Source organism: Quercus suber, unplaced genomic scaffold (assembly GCF_002906115.3).
Source record: "Quercus suber isolate HL8 unplaced genomic scaffold, Cork oak 2.0 scaffold_144, whole genome shotgun sequence".
NCBI classification, from domain to species: Eukaryota; Viridiplantae; Streptophyta; class Magnoliopsida; order Fagales; family Fagaceae; genus Quercus; species Quercus suber.
Window position 1 is genome coordinate 763,628 of NW_027069605.1, and position 15,925 is coordinate 779,552.

Below are 15,925 nucleotides of genomic sequence, written 5' to 3' on the forward strand. Positions count from 1 at the left end.
ACTCTAAATAAAGTTCATGTTAGATGAAATTGCACTAGGGGTACATACATTTGTGATTCTCATGCTTCCTTTTTTGTTTCTAAGCATGACTATTAACTTGGCTAGCTGTTGTTTTCACTCAAAGAGACTAATTTAACTTGGCCAAATCATCTAAGGCTGAATTTGAAATTTCAAGTGGACAATTAGTTGCAGATGTTTCCATTCTCAAATCAAAGAGTGCAAAGGAATGGATAGACTTCTTTTTATTTATTTTTTTTTGGCTTACAAGAAGTTGAGGAAGGAGATTCAAACCCAAGTTTTTCCTATTAAAATAATTGAGTAATGCTATTGAATACAAGTTAACGGTGGCTTAATTAGTATAAAACAACATTTAATTTGCTAAAATTCGAGTTCTTACCAAATATGGTTGGATAGCCATTTGATCCCTTCATATTCAACCTGATCTTAGGTCTAAATATGGTACAATTTGGGTATAGTTCTCTAGGTGCAATGGGTTAGGTTTTTCAATTAAAATCAAAGACATAACTGCATTAAAATTAATTTCTTAAAAAAAAAAATGATACTTTTTGTGTTTTATTAATCTCTACAAACATGTATCTAAATTTAGTTAAAAAGCTTAACTAAATTTGTTGAAATTCTACATTAAGACTGTAAGACCTAAACTTTTTATTTATTTTTTTGTTTTATTGATACAAAATAGAGATACCAATCTAGTCTAATTTAATGTATGTGAAACTCCCTCTTAGAGACTTTCCCCCCTTCTCATTTCACAAGAACTTTGTACTTGTAGAGTGATCTAAACTAATTTTGAATCCTCTCCTCTTTGTACAAATTAATTGCCAAATAGTCAATGCCTATGAAGGGAAATATTAGGTGGCCAATAAATAAATAAGTGATATAATTTTTTTTTTCTAACACATCTCATGGCTATTGAAGCGGTTGATTGTGAGTGGTGACCATAAGTGAAAGGCTCATAGACCCACTACTAACTGTACACTATTTTAGTAATTGTAAAATTTGTTGGGAAAAAAAAAAGTTGTTTTCAAAGCATTATTGATAGATAAATGACCACCCAGCAAATAAAATAAACGCTTTCAAAGAGAAATAGGATTGCCTAAACTAGTGTTATTACCGCAACAAAAATCACAATTTACTTACATGACAAGTTGTAAAAAGTAAATAATGAATCTATCATTTTTATTCTTACGCTCACAATTTATCATGGGCTAAGTCGTGATAGCATTATTAGGCCTAATCGGGTCCATGAGAAAAAAGAGACTCATCCATCAAAAAGCTTAACCATCAACAGCTGATATCAGTCTCAGAACAGAAGTTACAAAAACTACCGGCACTGTCTAATCCGCCCTCTTTTCTAACCCCCTCTCTACGATCTTCTTCCTTCTGAACCCAACCATTAATCTTCACTCGCTCTCTCTCTCTCTGAGAAAATGTCAGTCTCTCTTCATACAACCGCTTCTACTCCGAGTTTTCAACCCCAAGTCAGAGCCTCTCACCCTCACCTCAGGTTTTCTCTCTCTCTCTCTCTCTCTCTCACTCTAGTAGTTGAAATTTGTATCAATGAGTATTATTTTAATTAATGATTTATGAATTCTTCTTTATGTTTCACAGTTGCACTACAAAGCTTTATTCTGGACTAAAGCTTCAATCTTCAAGTTTGCTCACTTTCCCTTATCTCTTTCTCTCCCTTCCTTAGTTTTATGATTTATCTACTTTTATTTATTTTTTTTCTTTCTTAATTGGTCAGGTCCGTTTGGTATTAAAATACCCAACTTGACGGCTGATTTCTATGGCAAAGTTAATAAGAGCTTGCAACCCAGGTAACTCAATTGCATTTAATATAGTCTAATTTTTGTGTTACCTTCAATCTTTTGCAATTTAATTGGTGGGTCTCAAACATTATTCTGTATTCTATAACTGTTTCTGGGATTGCGCATTAGTAAATTTTTGGAGCAATGAGAAGCACGTCAATTTTTCACTTCAAAAATATATGTATCCAATTACAAAATGATATGGGTATTTCTTTGATGGGATTTATTTGAATTGTACTATTTTGAGCTCCACTGAGCAAATTAACATACAAAGAAATGTGTTTTTATATCCTTGATTTATTTTCCCCTTCAAATATATTAATGGAAAGGAAATTCTGTTGCTTTTGTGGTTGCTTTTCGATGTCATCTTTGTTAAGTCTCCTTCTGGATATTTGGTTATATGGCAAAAGGGAAATTTTGATTTTCAATATTGCTCTAGGTGAAACTCATTATAAGGTGCCTGTATGTTTTTTTGCATCTTAAAATTGCTTTCATAGTCTTAGATGATTACTTTGTGAGTGATAATGAGTGCCCAGGTTCAAGTGTTGCTGGGTTCCTAGACATAGCGCCATTTCATAAAAGAAAAAATAATTGACTTTGGAATGTACTTTGAATGAGACACCTCTAGATCGATGTTATGTTCATGTATCTTTTCAAAACAATAATTGACTGCTTATGTTGTATAACCCTTTGTTATTTAGTCCTGGATATCCCCAACACATTGATTTAGAGTGCAATTATTTCTACTTATAGAGTACAACTCACCCTTTAGTTGGAAGTTTTAAACATCCTCTCAGAAGTTGTTCTTTTGTATCCCACTCTTACAGGATAATTTTTTCTAATCATTCTCTTATTTAGTTCTTCCATGATTGCTTTTGTACCCTTAAAAAAATCTGAGCTATTCTACACTATTTTTTGGTTTAGCCCTCTTGAATAAATAGATGTCTTTTGAATTTGCATGATTTTTTTTTTTTCAAGAACTGGCCTAATTGCTAAAGTAATATGTTACTGCATGTATGATGTACTTCTGTGTTTGCAGGACTCATAATCATATAGCAGCACGAGGACGAGTTAGAATGATGCCTATAGGGACACCAAGAGTGCCATATAGAACTCCTGGTGAGGGAACTTGGCAATGGGTTGACCTATGGAATGCCCTTGTAAGTCACTACCAATAACTCCATGTTAAACAAAGAGTCAATTGAATTCACCAAAGTTCATTTTTATGGTTAATAACATAGAAATGATGCAAATATGGGGTTTGCTGTCACTTTTTTGTACAAGAGAGAACGTGATTCTCCCAGGCCAAGGACTCTGTCCAATGATCTTACCTTCTGCAAGTTTTAAATTTTCGACTTTTTTTTTTTTTTCTTCTTCTTTTGCTTAAACATTTAAGAACAGTGCTTTTTGTTTATTGTTTGTGGTTTGGTTTTTTTTCCAAAATCTGGCCTTGAAATTCAATATGTAAGCCAGGAAATGGATTGAATATTGGATGGCTCATCTATTAAAAAAAAAAAAAAGGTCATACCTAGTGCACAAAGCTCCCACTTTTCCAGGGTCTGGGAGGCTCATTTATTCAAGATTAATATTTATATGCATTTCAAGTTTCCTTGTGATTTCTACCTGATTTACAGTTAATTATATTTCTCTAAGAATTTCACATACTTGGGATGCAGTATCGAGAACGTGTTATCTTTATTGGACAAAATATAGATGAAGAGTTCAGCAACCAAATACTGGCAACAATGTTGTACCTCGACAGTGTTGATAATTCCAAACAGCTCTATATGTACATCAATGGTCCTGGTGGAGATGTGAGTTCCTTATAAACCAGTCATCTACAATCATATCCTTATTCTTTTTGAATATTTTTGACATTTGTGAGATCTTTTTTCCTGATAAAAACTTGCTCTGTTTGCAGCTTACTCCAAGCATGGCTATTTATGACACCATGCAGAGCTTGAACAGTCCTGTCACCACCCATTGTGTGGGCTATGCATATAATCTAGCAGCCTTTCTTCTGGCAGCTGGAGAAAAGGTAACAATTTTGTTTATTAGAATCTGGAGTGATAACATTGTTATACAACCCTATCATGGAGGCAGTGAGGATATACAAAGTTATAATGCTATATATGCCACAGTGCAGGGGAGCTGGACCTAAAATAAGGCATTTTGACCAACTCAGTCAGTGATGAATGATGGTGGACAGTTCTTTTCCTCTCTTTTTGATCTATAATATCACGGTTTTCCCTTATTTTAAGTTAGCATCTGACGCAGTAGAAACTTGAACTTTGCAACACAAAAATTAAAAGACAGGAAAATAAAGGATAAGATCTAGGAGTCAGCACCTAGGCTTGCTTAGAGTTAGCACCAAGCAAAGGAAATCCACTAGGAGTCAGCACCTAGGATTGACTGGAGTTGGCACCAGAGCAAAAAAACCCAAATGCAACTTTCATTCATCAAAATCATCTCCATGATAGGAGTACAATGCTTTGTATATATAGGAATACTAAACCCTAATTCTAATTAGTGTAGGACACCCTAATTGCCTTATTACAAATATAACATTTCTTATAGAAATTAAGAAACTAATAACCTAATAAACTAATAGGACCTAAAATAAAAATACAATTGATTTACAAAAATAAATAAAACTAAATTAAAATAAATTGTTACTTGTGCTTCCCGCATCAGCATCTTAATGAACTTCTTTGATAGAATTGTGTCATTATGAAATTAGGATACTCATCAAGAGTTTTAAAAATAAATAAATAAAGGATACTCATCAAGAGTTTGAAGTCTTCTTCTTCAACATGGGTGGAAGTAATGAGGAAGGATATGTTAAACATGGAGTCAACAATGACTAAAAAAGAATACATGTAACTTGATTAGTTGATGATGATTTATAGAGCTGTCATCAATTTAATCGTGATTAATACTAGTTGAGTTGAGTATAACATGCTGTTTGTATAGGTTGCATTCACCTTTTCATGACATGCCTAAACTCTAAAGATCTAATTCTATATTTCTTTTTCATAATTTTTGCTTAAAAGGGTAACCGCTTTACAATGCCCCTTTCAAGAATTGCACTACAATCTCCTGCTGGAGCTGCTCGTGGTCAGGTGAGACTGCATACCATCTTGTCATGTAAACCTATTGTAGATACTTTCTGTTAATATGGCTTTTCATTCCTTGTAATATTCATACGTGTATGAAATTTTCTGTCAGGCTGATGACATTCATAATGAAGCAACTGAACTTCTCAGAATCAGAGATTACCTTTTTAATGAATTGTCTAAGAAAACTGGCCAGCCTGTTGAAAAGGTTAGCTTGCTCATGACTAAATCCTATGATGTCTTTTTGGCTGTTCTGTTTGACTCTTATATAAGATAGACTCTACTCTTGTAAATAATGGCTGCTAAGAAGCTGAAGTTCATATCTCGCCAATTTTATTTGTATTGTGTAGAGTTTGTTTCTCTTCATTCCTTGAGTTGATTCCTTTTTATTTCTTAAAATATAGAGTATGATCAGTTTGAAAAACCAAGTTAATGTATATCTGCAGATTAACAAAGACTTAAGCAGGATGAAACGCTTTAATGCTCAGGAGGCTCTTGAATATGGGCTAATTGATCGTATTGTTAGGCCACCCCGTATTAAGGCTGATGCGCCTCGCAGGGATGCTGGAACAGGGCTTGGTTAGTATACTTGTTTGAGCACTTAATTCGCTGATTGCAGTTAGACAGATCAGAATGTTTCCATAGTTTTTATTTATTGACATGTATAATTGGCTATCTAGTTAGAAATGGTTTGATAGGAATTTTTATCCTTGCACTGATTTTGTGATAAATGGTGCCCCACGAGGGCTTTTAGAAAGCAATATTTTGTCTGAATCTTCCGTGTCCGCTGCCTTTCTTGTCAGTGGCATACTCATACATACATACATACATACATACATACATACATACATACATATATATATATAAACCGAAGCCTCTGAAACTCTCACAATTTTTCACGTCACCACTATTTTCTTTTTCATTTTAGTCTAGGTTTTATATTTTATATATTTACTATTTCTCATCAACGTGCAATTATCTTATCAATTGTTACAATAGTTTAGTTTAAGTAAAACTCTGTTAGATATATGTTTCAAGAGCTTGAAAATTTTACTTCAACTAAAATTTTATAACAAAAATTTCAACAAATATAAACCCTTGCCAAGGTCCAAACCCTTCATACTCACTCAAATTTTCACAAAGAAAACTCACATAGAAAATTGAAGCCATGGTAGGAAGCATGAAGGTTCAGAAGAAACAGAGAATTGAAAGAGATGATGACAAAGACGAAGACAACATAAGAAGCAGTCTACCGGACTGTCTCCTTACTGGCATCCTCTCTTATCTCTCAACACGAGACTTTGTTGCAGCAAAATATTTTTTTTAAAGCTGAGTAGAAGTATGAGCTCTTTTTTTGTTATTTTCTTCTCCTTTATTTTTTTTGAGAATCAAGACCTCGAAGAAATTTATTAATCAACCAAAATCAGTTACAAGAACATGATAAAGGTGTGGTGGAACATCCTCCATCCACACTGTGAGAGCATCAATATGTCTTGCGTACTGAGCTAAACTATGAGCTAGAGAGGTGCTTGACCTACGGGTGTGTGAAAAAGAAATACAAGAAAAGCCTTCTAAGTTCTACTTAACTGAGAAAATCAAATGGCCATAGGAAGAAAAGGATTCCTCCTCGCTTTGTAAGGCTGAAATAATCAACTCTAAATCTCCCTCGACAATAACAGAGGGTAGATGGAGTTCAAGTGCGAAAGTGATGGCTCTAACGGCTGCCATTGCTTCCACTTCATTTGAGGAAGATGGTAACCTAGTTTTTTCAGACATGGAGGCCATCACCCTTCCCTGATGATCACGAACAACAACTCCCAATCCAGCTTCATCTGTCTCGCAGAATACGGCACCATCAAAGTTGATCTTGAGACTCGCCGGTGGTGGAGGAGTATATGATTTTTAGCCTGTGATTCATGGTTTTTCATGTGTATATGATTTTTTTTCATCGTTTAAAGTTTAGCCCCGTTAAAATTTAAAACTTATTGCTTTATGAGTTCATATACTTTTTTCTTATTCTTATATTTTTCTTTTGAATAGTCATATATTTTTTGAATTATTTCAATAACTTATTCTTTAAATATATATATTTTTTGACATTTTGGAAGTTTTAACATCTGAATTTATGTAGTTTTTGCAATATTTGAACATGTTTAATAGATTTCAATGACTATACCATGTATTATTCTTTTGAAGGTAATCAATTTTTCTTTTATACTTCTCTATTGTGTAATCATATACATTTTGTTTTCTTTCAAAAATTTATAGGAAGTAAATCTTATGATTCTTTAAAATTTTTTGGCCTTTTAAAAGTTTTAATATTTGAATTATTCTTTTGATGGTAACACTCTTATATTTCTATGTTGTGTAGTCACATATATAATTATATATATATATATAATATCTATATTTTGTAGGCTCTAAATATTTTGATTCCTTTCAATTATAGCCATTGATTATTCTTTTGAATGTAACCCATCTTTTTCTTATATTTTTCTATTGTTTAGTCATATATATTTTGTTTTGTTTCAATAATTTCTAAGTCGTGAATCATTTGATTCTTTAATATTTTTTTATTTTTCAGAAGTTTTAATACCTGAATTTTTGAGTTATTTTTTTACAATATCTGAAACTGTTTGACAATTTTTTTTATAAGTCATTGCATGTTCAAGGAATGACATCTTCATTAAATTGTAACACAAATTGAAGTCATATAAGAGCAAATCATGCAATGGTGTGGTTTCTTAATCAATTTAAGATTTTATAAAATTATTTTAGTTTACCTCACAAATAAGTAGATTCTCGTGCATAGCACGGTTAGCGATTAATTATTATTTATTTTCATTATCATCAAGACATGACTCACTCAAGTTGCACCAGTAATAATTTGTTTTTCAATTTTTTTTTCCCCAACTTAATCCATTGTTCTTTAACTGTTCACTCAAAGGAAACAGCTGATATTACAATGTTCAGTGTAAATAATGGCTTAATAAAATTGTTTCCAACACTCTAGATCAATAAGTAAAAAGAAGCTTAGATCAGATTTAATTTTTAACAAATTTGCTAGATAATAATACAAATATAAACAAAACAATGTATTGCTAATTAAGAACTAGAATTACATTATTTCTATTATTAGGGCCTAGCAATGCACATTTGGTTTGCTCTACATTATGCTAGGCTGAATCTATATACATACAATACAATACTAGATATGGATTAATCTGCTTTGTACCAGTTTAGCCAAATCACGGCTGCTTGTAACTAATCTCTCTTAATCTTTCTTTCCTCCATTCTTCATTGACCTTAGCAATAAAACTTTCGATTCTTCTCTCCAAATTATTGTCATATTCTTCATCATCTTGCCAACAAGTTTCATCATCACTACTATTATCATCATCATCTTCGTCATAACCGTCAGAACCATGATATTCCTCATCCTCATCCTCGTCCTCGTACTCGTTCTCATCCTCCTTACCATTAATGTAATCCCCTGTGTCATCTTGTGCATCTTTCTCTTCTTCATTCTGAGGGAGGAAGGGAGGCATTACCCCTTCAACTTCTTCTGTAGATGGTCTATAATTCCCAATAAGGATGGCAATAATTATTGTGTTAAAAACTAAAAACACAAGAAGAGGAGTAGATGAGAATCCAAGAGGCTTTTGTTGTTGACGGTTTGATGACCACAAGTTCAGGACCAAAATGGCAACCCAACACAGAAAGAGGGTTATCAATATGTTAACAAAACTCATGCCCCTGATATGGAAAATGGCCTATTGTTGTATCAAACTATGAATATCTTTATAAATCTTATATTCTTATGACTAATTTGGAAAATGGGTGCCGTACGTTGTTTGTTTTGTCATGTCCTCGGTGTAGAAGAACTATAATTTATAGAGTTTGAGTAAATAAAGAGGTTTTCTTAGAAAGTTAATTTGAGTGTGGTGGTAGTATACCAATCATTTTCGTAGAAACTCAGTAAGCACACCTCGTGAAGTATTAAAAAGCCGTGGCTAAGCCAATTTAGTTAGTTTCTTCATTCTTGAATGCCAAGCATATTTTTCGCAACCTTCCAGAATGAAGAACTAGACCTGGCCATTAGGCAAGACTAGCAGTTTGGTCTGTCTTCTGCACGTGGATACAAGCAAGCCCAACCCAAAATCTGGTGATTTTTATTGCTATCTTCTAAATTTTTCTATACAATGTGTTGACTTGTGATGTTAGTTTCGGGAACTTATTAAGGGGTCAATGGCCAAGGTGGTATCCGAGCAATGCATAGACAATTGAGATTGACAGTCTTCCGTCAAAGTCCAACCGGATTGAAGGAATATTCTTCAACACTAAGAGCAATCACATTAATTTATCCAAAAATTCTTGTCTATTTTAAATATACAACAAATTTTCAAAAACACCTACATCAGATTATCTATTCTACATTATATTTTATTTAAATAATAATTTTTTTTCATTCTATTTTTATTATTATCTTCATATTTATATATATGTGTGTGTGTGTGTGTGTGTGTGTGTAGAGAGAGAGAGAGAGAGAGAGAGAGAGAGAGAGAGAGAGAGTTTGGCTAGAGCAAGAGCTAAAAGAAAAGAAAAGAAAAATAATAATGAAATACACAACTACAGTAACTATGTATATTTACACGGTAACAATAACAACTTTGCAAATTTACACATCTTTAACTTAATTGATATGGGTGATTTCGGGGCTCGAATGTGTAAATCGAGCTATTTTTCTATTTTGCATTGTTGATGCAAACGCTTTACATGGTTGTTCAAATGACTATCAGTTATTATGAGAATCAAGATCACTACAATCAAATCATTAAAAAAAGTTACATTTATTTTCTTTAAATGTACTAAGTAATGATGAACACAAGGAAATCAGTAGGCTGAATGTCTCGGGTATCAGTGATCAGAAAGCACTTGTAAGTCTTGAAAAAGCAAACACAAAATCAGAGGTGACCGGAGAAGACCAGCTAAGAATCCTCCGATGGTAAAGTTAGTATTTTTGGGATTCCAATTTTTGTGGAAGTGTTTGTGTCCTTTACCTTCTCACTGATGAATGCTTATATAGTACACACTTTGGGGCAGTTACTCGTTTAGTAACTGCTTCTATCATTGAGGAATTCAAAAGACTCGGACGTAACTTCCATAACGGCCATGGAAGTTACATTATTTGGGCTTGTTTTCCATAACCGCCATTGGAAACTGGCTATGGTAATGAACCTTGACTTTAGTGCTCCGTGCTAAGTGAGAAGCTTGTCCTAAGCAAATATGGGGAGAGACGTTTAGAACGCAGGAAGGTCTTCCAGGTGTTTCTTTCCACGGATGACCTCATCATGGACGAGCATACTATAATGTAATCCATCATTTGTTCCGTTTGTCCTTCTTGCCTTGGACAACCTCAATGGACGAGTCTGGAGTTGGTGCGTTATAATACACCATCAAGTAATACTTTAAAAAAATAAACTATACACTTATTTAAGTAGCTACAGTATATATAACTTGTTATTGGCTCGTGCATCACCATTTTTTTTTTCAACTTATTATAACTTATAAATATTATAAGGAGAAATGTTATTAAAAAACTTTTAAAAAGTTCTATTTATTTGAGAGAAGGTGTTATTATTATTATTATTATTATTATATACAGAAGCCTTTTTTTGTTATTTTACATGGTCCTCTATTAATTTGTGTTTGAATTTGATTAGAATGTTTTGCTTTTATATATTGTAGGAACACGGTTTGTAACCCAAACCCAAGATGTGTGGGATATTGGTCTAGTGAGCCCAGTATAATAAATTTATAGAGAGTGTATTAAAGAACTAGGCCCTAATGAGTTTAACAACGGCTAGTATGGATTTAAAAGATGATTAAGCAAGAACAAGGCAAATAGAACTGGATGAATTTACTGTCCGAGGAGGCAAATCTTGGTATAAATCAATAGAACTGATTACAAATGCAACTTTGATTGCTACAGTATTCTTTCTCTATTTTTCCAATCCCCCTCTCATTGAGGGTCTCTCACATTATATAGCTTACTTTGGACCATCTTGATTCTACACTTGTTCATCATCTGAGCCCTCACTTGAGTGCTTATCCCATCAGATACCCTATTTGGCTTTCTGTGAGTCATGGTAGCCAAGACAGCACTGTTCAGGGGTCTTCTCCACATAAATGTGGCTAGAAAAGTAGTTGTAGTGCATTTAATACGGTGGTAGCAACTTTTCCTTAGATATTTCTGAGTTCCCATCACTCTTATACATGTGTGATGCATGTCCTTATTGCTGGAGCCTCCTAGAAGGTCACCTTGATTGTTGGGATACAGTTTTGAGCTGCATTCATCATATCCGAGGAGGAGTTCCTCCTCAGACCACCCTTCATTCGTTCCTTACATATGAGACTTTAAAATTGGAACCCCTCATAACTATTTGTCCCTTCTCGGACCATTTAATGTCTTCGGACCAAGCCCAAGGCCCAATACATGATTTTGGGCCCTTATCCCTACACACACATACACATATATATAGGTAAATACTCAAATAAATTGTAACAAATATGTTAAAATAAATAAAGAAATTCTTTCAACAAATAAAAAAATGAAAAAATAAATAAATAAATCTAAACACAATAGTTGATAATAGAAAGGGACATTAGATCTGTGGGAGGTCTGAGGATTGAAGAGGATTAGAACATGAAATATCTCGTAAAATCCCCCCCGTAGAAGTGTATCCGCCTCGAAGACTTCACCGACCCGACAATGAGAGAAGCCTGTGGAGAAGAGAAAGGAACTTTAGGGGGAAGGGGGGGAGGGGGGGGGGGGGGGGGGGGGAGACGGTGGGAGGAAGCTTCCTAGAATGGTATAACTCCCCCCTTCGCATTGAATGCCCTACAACAAGCTTATCAGCTGTATTAATGAGGAAGTGACACCTGAACAGTGATTTCACAGCTAGTAACCCCTTCTACTACCTTCAAAAGAACTCTGATGGGACAAGTATCCTAAGAATAGCCATGAGGCACACAGGTGGAGGGCTGAGATGTAATAAGGAAAGATATATAAGGGAGATGGACCTCTTAGATAGGGGTTGTTGAACATTCTTTTTCTAAAGAGAGAGAGAAAGAGACAAAGAGAGAGAAATAAACAGTGGCAATTTAGTGTAAGGTCTGGAATGTTCATGCATAAGAACCCAATCTTCGAACAAACCCAAGGAGAGTGTTATTCAAATAACTACTTGAATTACATCTATCTATTACTTTGTACTCTTCGACCTTAGACATGTGCTTAGTTTTGGATTACACCTGAACTGTTTTTCCACTTTTTGTAGAAATTCTATTGTTTGGGTTTGGTTTGAAGGAAAAGACATCATTGTTCTTAGTGGGCTTAGGCCTTCATTTTCCTAGTACTTACAAGATCTGCTAACAAAAATTGAGAAAAACAATTGTAAGCTTATCTATGGAGAACATTAATTGACAATAGTAAAACTCAATCAACATTAAGATAAATGATGTGGGAAGTTCTGTATCTTTCATTTTATCGCTAATTAAAAAGGAAGTTTCGAAATAGAACTCCATCAACATCAAGAGAAGGGGAACTCACAAATTCCATGTCTCTCTCTCTCTCTCTCTTAGCTTCAAAAATTTGTTGGATTTCTTGGTAATTTTCTATCTACGAAAAACATCAACAACAACATTAAAACAAACTATTTTCTATCTATTTTTTTATCAAATAAAATAGAAAATAACTTCAAAAAGGGAAAGAAATTTGATAAAATGCGGAAAATGAAAAGATAAAATAACTTGAAAAAGAATGAGAAGTTAACAAAGCCATACGTTTGTCAGGATTTTTTTGTTGCAATTAGAACTCATAGTGTTATATGTTAATATATATATATATATATATAGTGCAACTATTGCATACTAATAAAATTTAAGGTTTTCATTTTTTTTTTTTTTTTTTGGAGGAGATGAGTAAGCATGAGTTACAATACTAAAAAAATGAGAGTTATGAGTGCAAAGGATGATATAAAAACTCATTGATTTCCATAAGGGGTAATGTGCGCACCGTAAGTGAGACCACTAGGCTAGGCTAGGACTCACTTAGGCTGACAACTTATTTGTAGAGTGGGCTTGAATTTTCTACACTGGGTCGTTCTCAACACTAAGACCCAATGAGATCACTTTTCTCTCTTTCGCTGCCTGAATCACTCCTCTCTTTTTTCTCCCTCTCTCTTACTCCTTCACTCTTTTTGGCTTTCTCTCCGTGAACCTTCAACAACCTTTTTTCGTTCCTGTGTTCCTCATATTTATAGCTCAAATTTCGTGGAGAGGTTATGATTATCTTCAGGTTTAGTGCAACAGGTGGTCCAATGTTGTCACTCATAAGTGGGTGGTTAGGTGGGAGTGGGAGGTGGAGTGAGTGGCCTGGGAACTTGTTTTCCCCCTCCTGCAAGTACCCTCGGCAGAGGCGCCATCTGAGGAACTGCCGAATATGTAAAGGACGGGGCGTTTGAACGTTGGTCCTTCATCAATGCTCGGGGAATAGACTTGCTGAACAACTTTGAAGTGGCACAATTTGGGTCCGCAGCTTGTGTGGCTTTAGGATGGGCTGTTGAGCAGAAATAGATCGGTTCTTATGGGCCATTCATCCATACCGGATTCCCAGGCCCAAATAGGCCTTGGTGCAGGGTGCCATACATTAGCCCCCCCTTGATTTGTCCCCCGTTCTCGGGGTGAATCAAGGATCCCAAGGGGTGGCAATACACTCGAGAAGCCGAAGAGTCAATATCCGCCAGTTGAGGAACGTGTTAATGCGCCCCTCAAAAGACGTGTTTAAACCTGACTGATGGCTTATCCGTCATTATTGTCTGACGGTTCGTGAACCGAGGCACCACGCATGTGGCAGTTGATGTGGCGATTCGCTTGGTCTCCCGCCAGTAGATTATTTAATGCTACTCATCTTGCTTCCTACCCCTATAAATAATCGTTTTTGTCTCTTTCCTTCACTTTTGCATTTCTCACCTTTCAATCTTTTTCTCTGACGAGCATTCTTCCTTCGTGGCTCATCTCCTAGCCCAGAACACACCTCCTCCTTAGAGCCCATAGTAAGTTCCTTATCTTCTTCTTCTTCTTCCTGTTTGCTCCATTTCATTCTATTCTTCAGTAATCTTAGTATTTCTTTTCTTTTAAGAATTCTCGCTTGTAGAATGGGTTATTCCCACCTCCTTTCTTCTGCAAACGCCTTGGCTAGTTTTAGGGCTGCCTACAATGTTCCTAGGGACGTCGACATTGCCTACTGTAACATGGGCGATATTGACATCCAAAGGCACCGTGGTGTAAACTCGGTTTTCTTTCCTTTGATGGTTATTCTAGAAGGTGGGCTTAGGTTCCCGGTTGACCCTCTGATTCTAAGTACCCTTAGATTTTTCGGCCTTTGTCCCGACCAACTCCCGACCAACTTTTACCGGGTAGTGAATTGAGTGAGTAGGTTAAACCAGTTGTTCGGGTTACAACTGAATCATTATGACATTAATTTTATGTATAGTTTGTGTGGCAACATTGATTCGGATTATTATTTAAAAACTAGGGACGTAAGGGTACGGCTTATTTCGTGCCTACCAGATTCGAATAGAAATTCGGCTAGAGATTTTGTACAGGTGAGTGGCAATTGGTTTGCCGAGGAGCTCCCCTGTGCATTTTCACCGCGCGATATTGGTCGGTACCAAACGTTATTTATTTGGCCTCTTTTGATTCTAGTCCGAGTAAGTAACTACTAACTGACTTTTATTTCCTCTGTGCAGAGAGCAAAAGGTTCAATCCGGATCTCAGAGTGGTACATGTTCGGGACCTGAGTTTTATGCTCAGGTCAGAGATTTTTGTTCACTCGGACGGACAACTCTGAGCGTCTCATCTTATCCTCGGTGTCGATCCTGTTTACTCAACTTGGCAAGGATTCAGCCAAGCCTTGTTAGTTGATAGCCCCCTCCTCTCCTATATAGACGTTCGGCACGCAAACTTCCTCCCGCCAAAGTTTACCGTAGGCGAAGTACGTGATCTCGGTCCTCGGTTCATTTGTTCAGACGAGTGCCAGCCCATACGTGATGATTCGACCGAGCATGTGTCACGAGCACGCTGAGAGAAGGCTCACGAGCAAGTTCAGCCAGAAGCTCTTGTCCCGCCCGAGAACTCTGTAGAGTTTGAGGCTCCTGTTCAAGAGATTGAAGGTGCAACCACAGAATCAATCAGCTCTTCCGAAACAGAATCTGACCAAGGCAACACCATGGTGGTCAGGAAAAAGATGACGATCAACCGCTTTGTCTCGGGCGCCCAACACAGACCCTCGACCAAGATCCTATGCCTCCCCCTACCCTAGCAAGCCGTGTTCGAAAAAGGCAGTGCACGACTGAGCAAACGCAGACAAGCTCAGGCAATGCGCCTTTCAGAACGCCTCTCTGGCCATCAGCGGGCATAGTCATCCGAGAGCCGATAGCACCAACTGCAGTAAACCTAGCATCTACTTCCCAGGCTTCGACGGAATGGCAACCCTCCTTCCAACTCGACAGTAAGCCTTTTCCTACTATGGCCAGTGTATGGATGTGGGAAAAGAGTCATGGGGGTCGCATTGCCCAGAGTCTGGCGCGTGGCCTTCTTCTACCCAAAGACGAGCACGTTTTTTCGGAAGGGACGGACGAGTCTTTAGGAAGGCGATTGCAATGGCACACCATAGCGGTAACTGTTCCATCTTTTTTCATCATTCTCGGTTTACTACTCGTTCTTATATGTGTACTTTCTCTTTCTCTTTACAAACATCATTATTGTGTGGTCAGGCCGCGCAACTATCGTATATAGTGGACGAGCGGATGAGGGAGCTTGCTGAAGATGCTGAGCGGGAGAAGGCTTTGAAGGATGTTGCCGAGGCCACAGTGAAGGAGAAGTTGAAACTTGCCAAGGATGCGGTGGAAAAAGTTGCTT

General features: G+C 36.2%; 1 protein-coding gene across 1 annotated transcript; it reads left to right on the plus strand.

Moving 5' to 3' along the window:
* Positions 1–1,258: 1,258 nt before the first annotated feature.
* On the plus strand, positions 1,259–5,719 carry LOC112038647 (ATP-dependent Clp protease proteolytic subunit-related protein 2, chloroplastic). Its single transcript, XM_024071473.2, has 9 exons — positions 1,259–1,525; positions 1,630–1,673; positions 1,766–1,838; positions 2,869–2,989; positions 3,506–3,643; positions 3,751–3,867; positions 4,883–4,951; positions 5,058–5,153; positions 5,392–5,719. The coding sequence occupies exons 1-9, from the start codon at positions 1,449–1,451 to the stop codon at positions 5,527–5,529; spliced, it is 873 nt and encodes a 290-aa protein (XP_023927241.1). The 5' UTR covers positions 1,259–1,448; the 3' UTR covers positions 5,530–5,719.
* The last annotated feature ends 10,206 nt before the right edge of the window (positions 5,720–15,925 follow it).

Bases quoted from the DNA above. Each gene is read 5' to 3' on its own strand.
- LOC112038647 (XM_024071473.2), top strand. From the start codon at position 1,449: ATGTCAGTCTCTCTTCATACAACCGCTTCTACTCCGAGTTTTCAACCC. The intron at 3,644-3,750 runs GTGAGTTCCTTA...CTCTGTTTGCAG, and splicing joins TCAATGGTCCTGGTGGAGAT to CTTACTCCAAGCATGGCTAT. The intron at 5,154-5,391 runs GTTAGCTTGCTC...GTATATCTGCAG, and splicing joins CTGGCCAGCCTGTTGAAAAG to ATTAACAAAGACTTAAGCAG.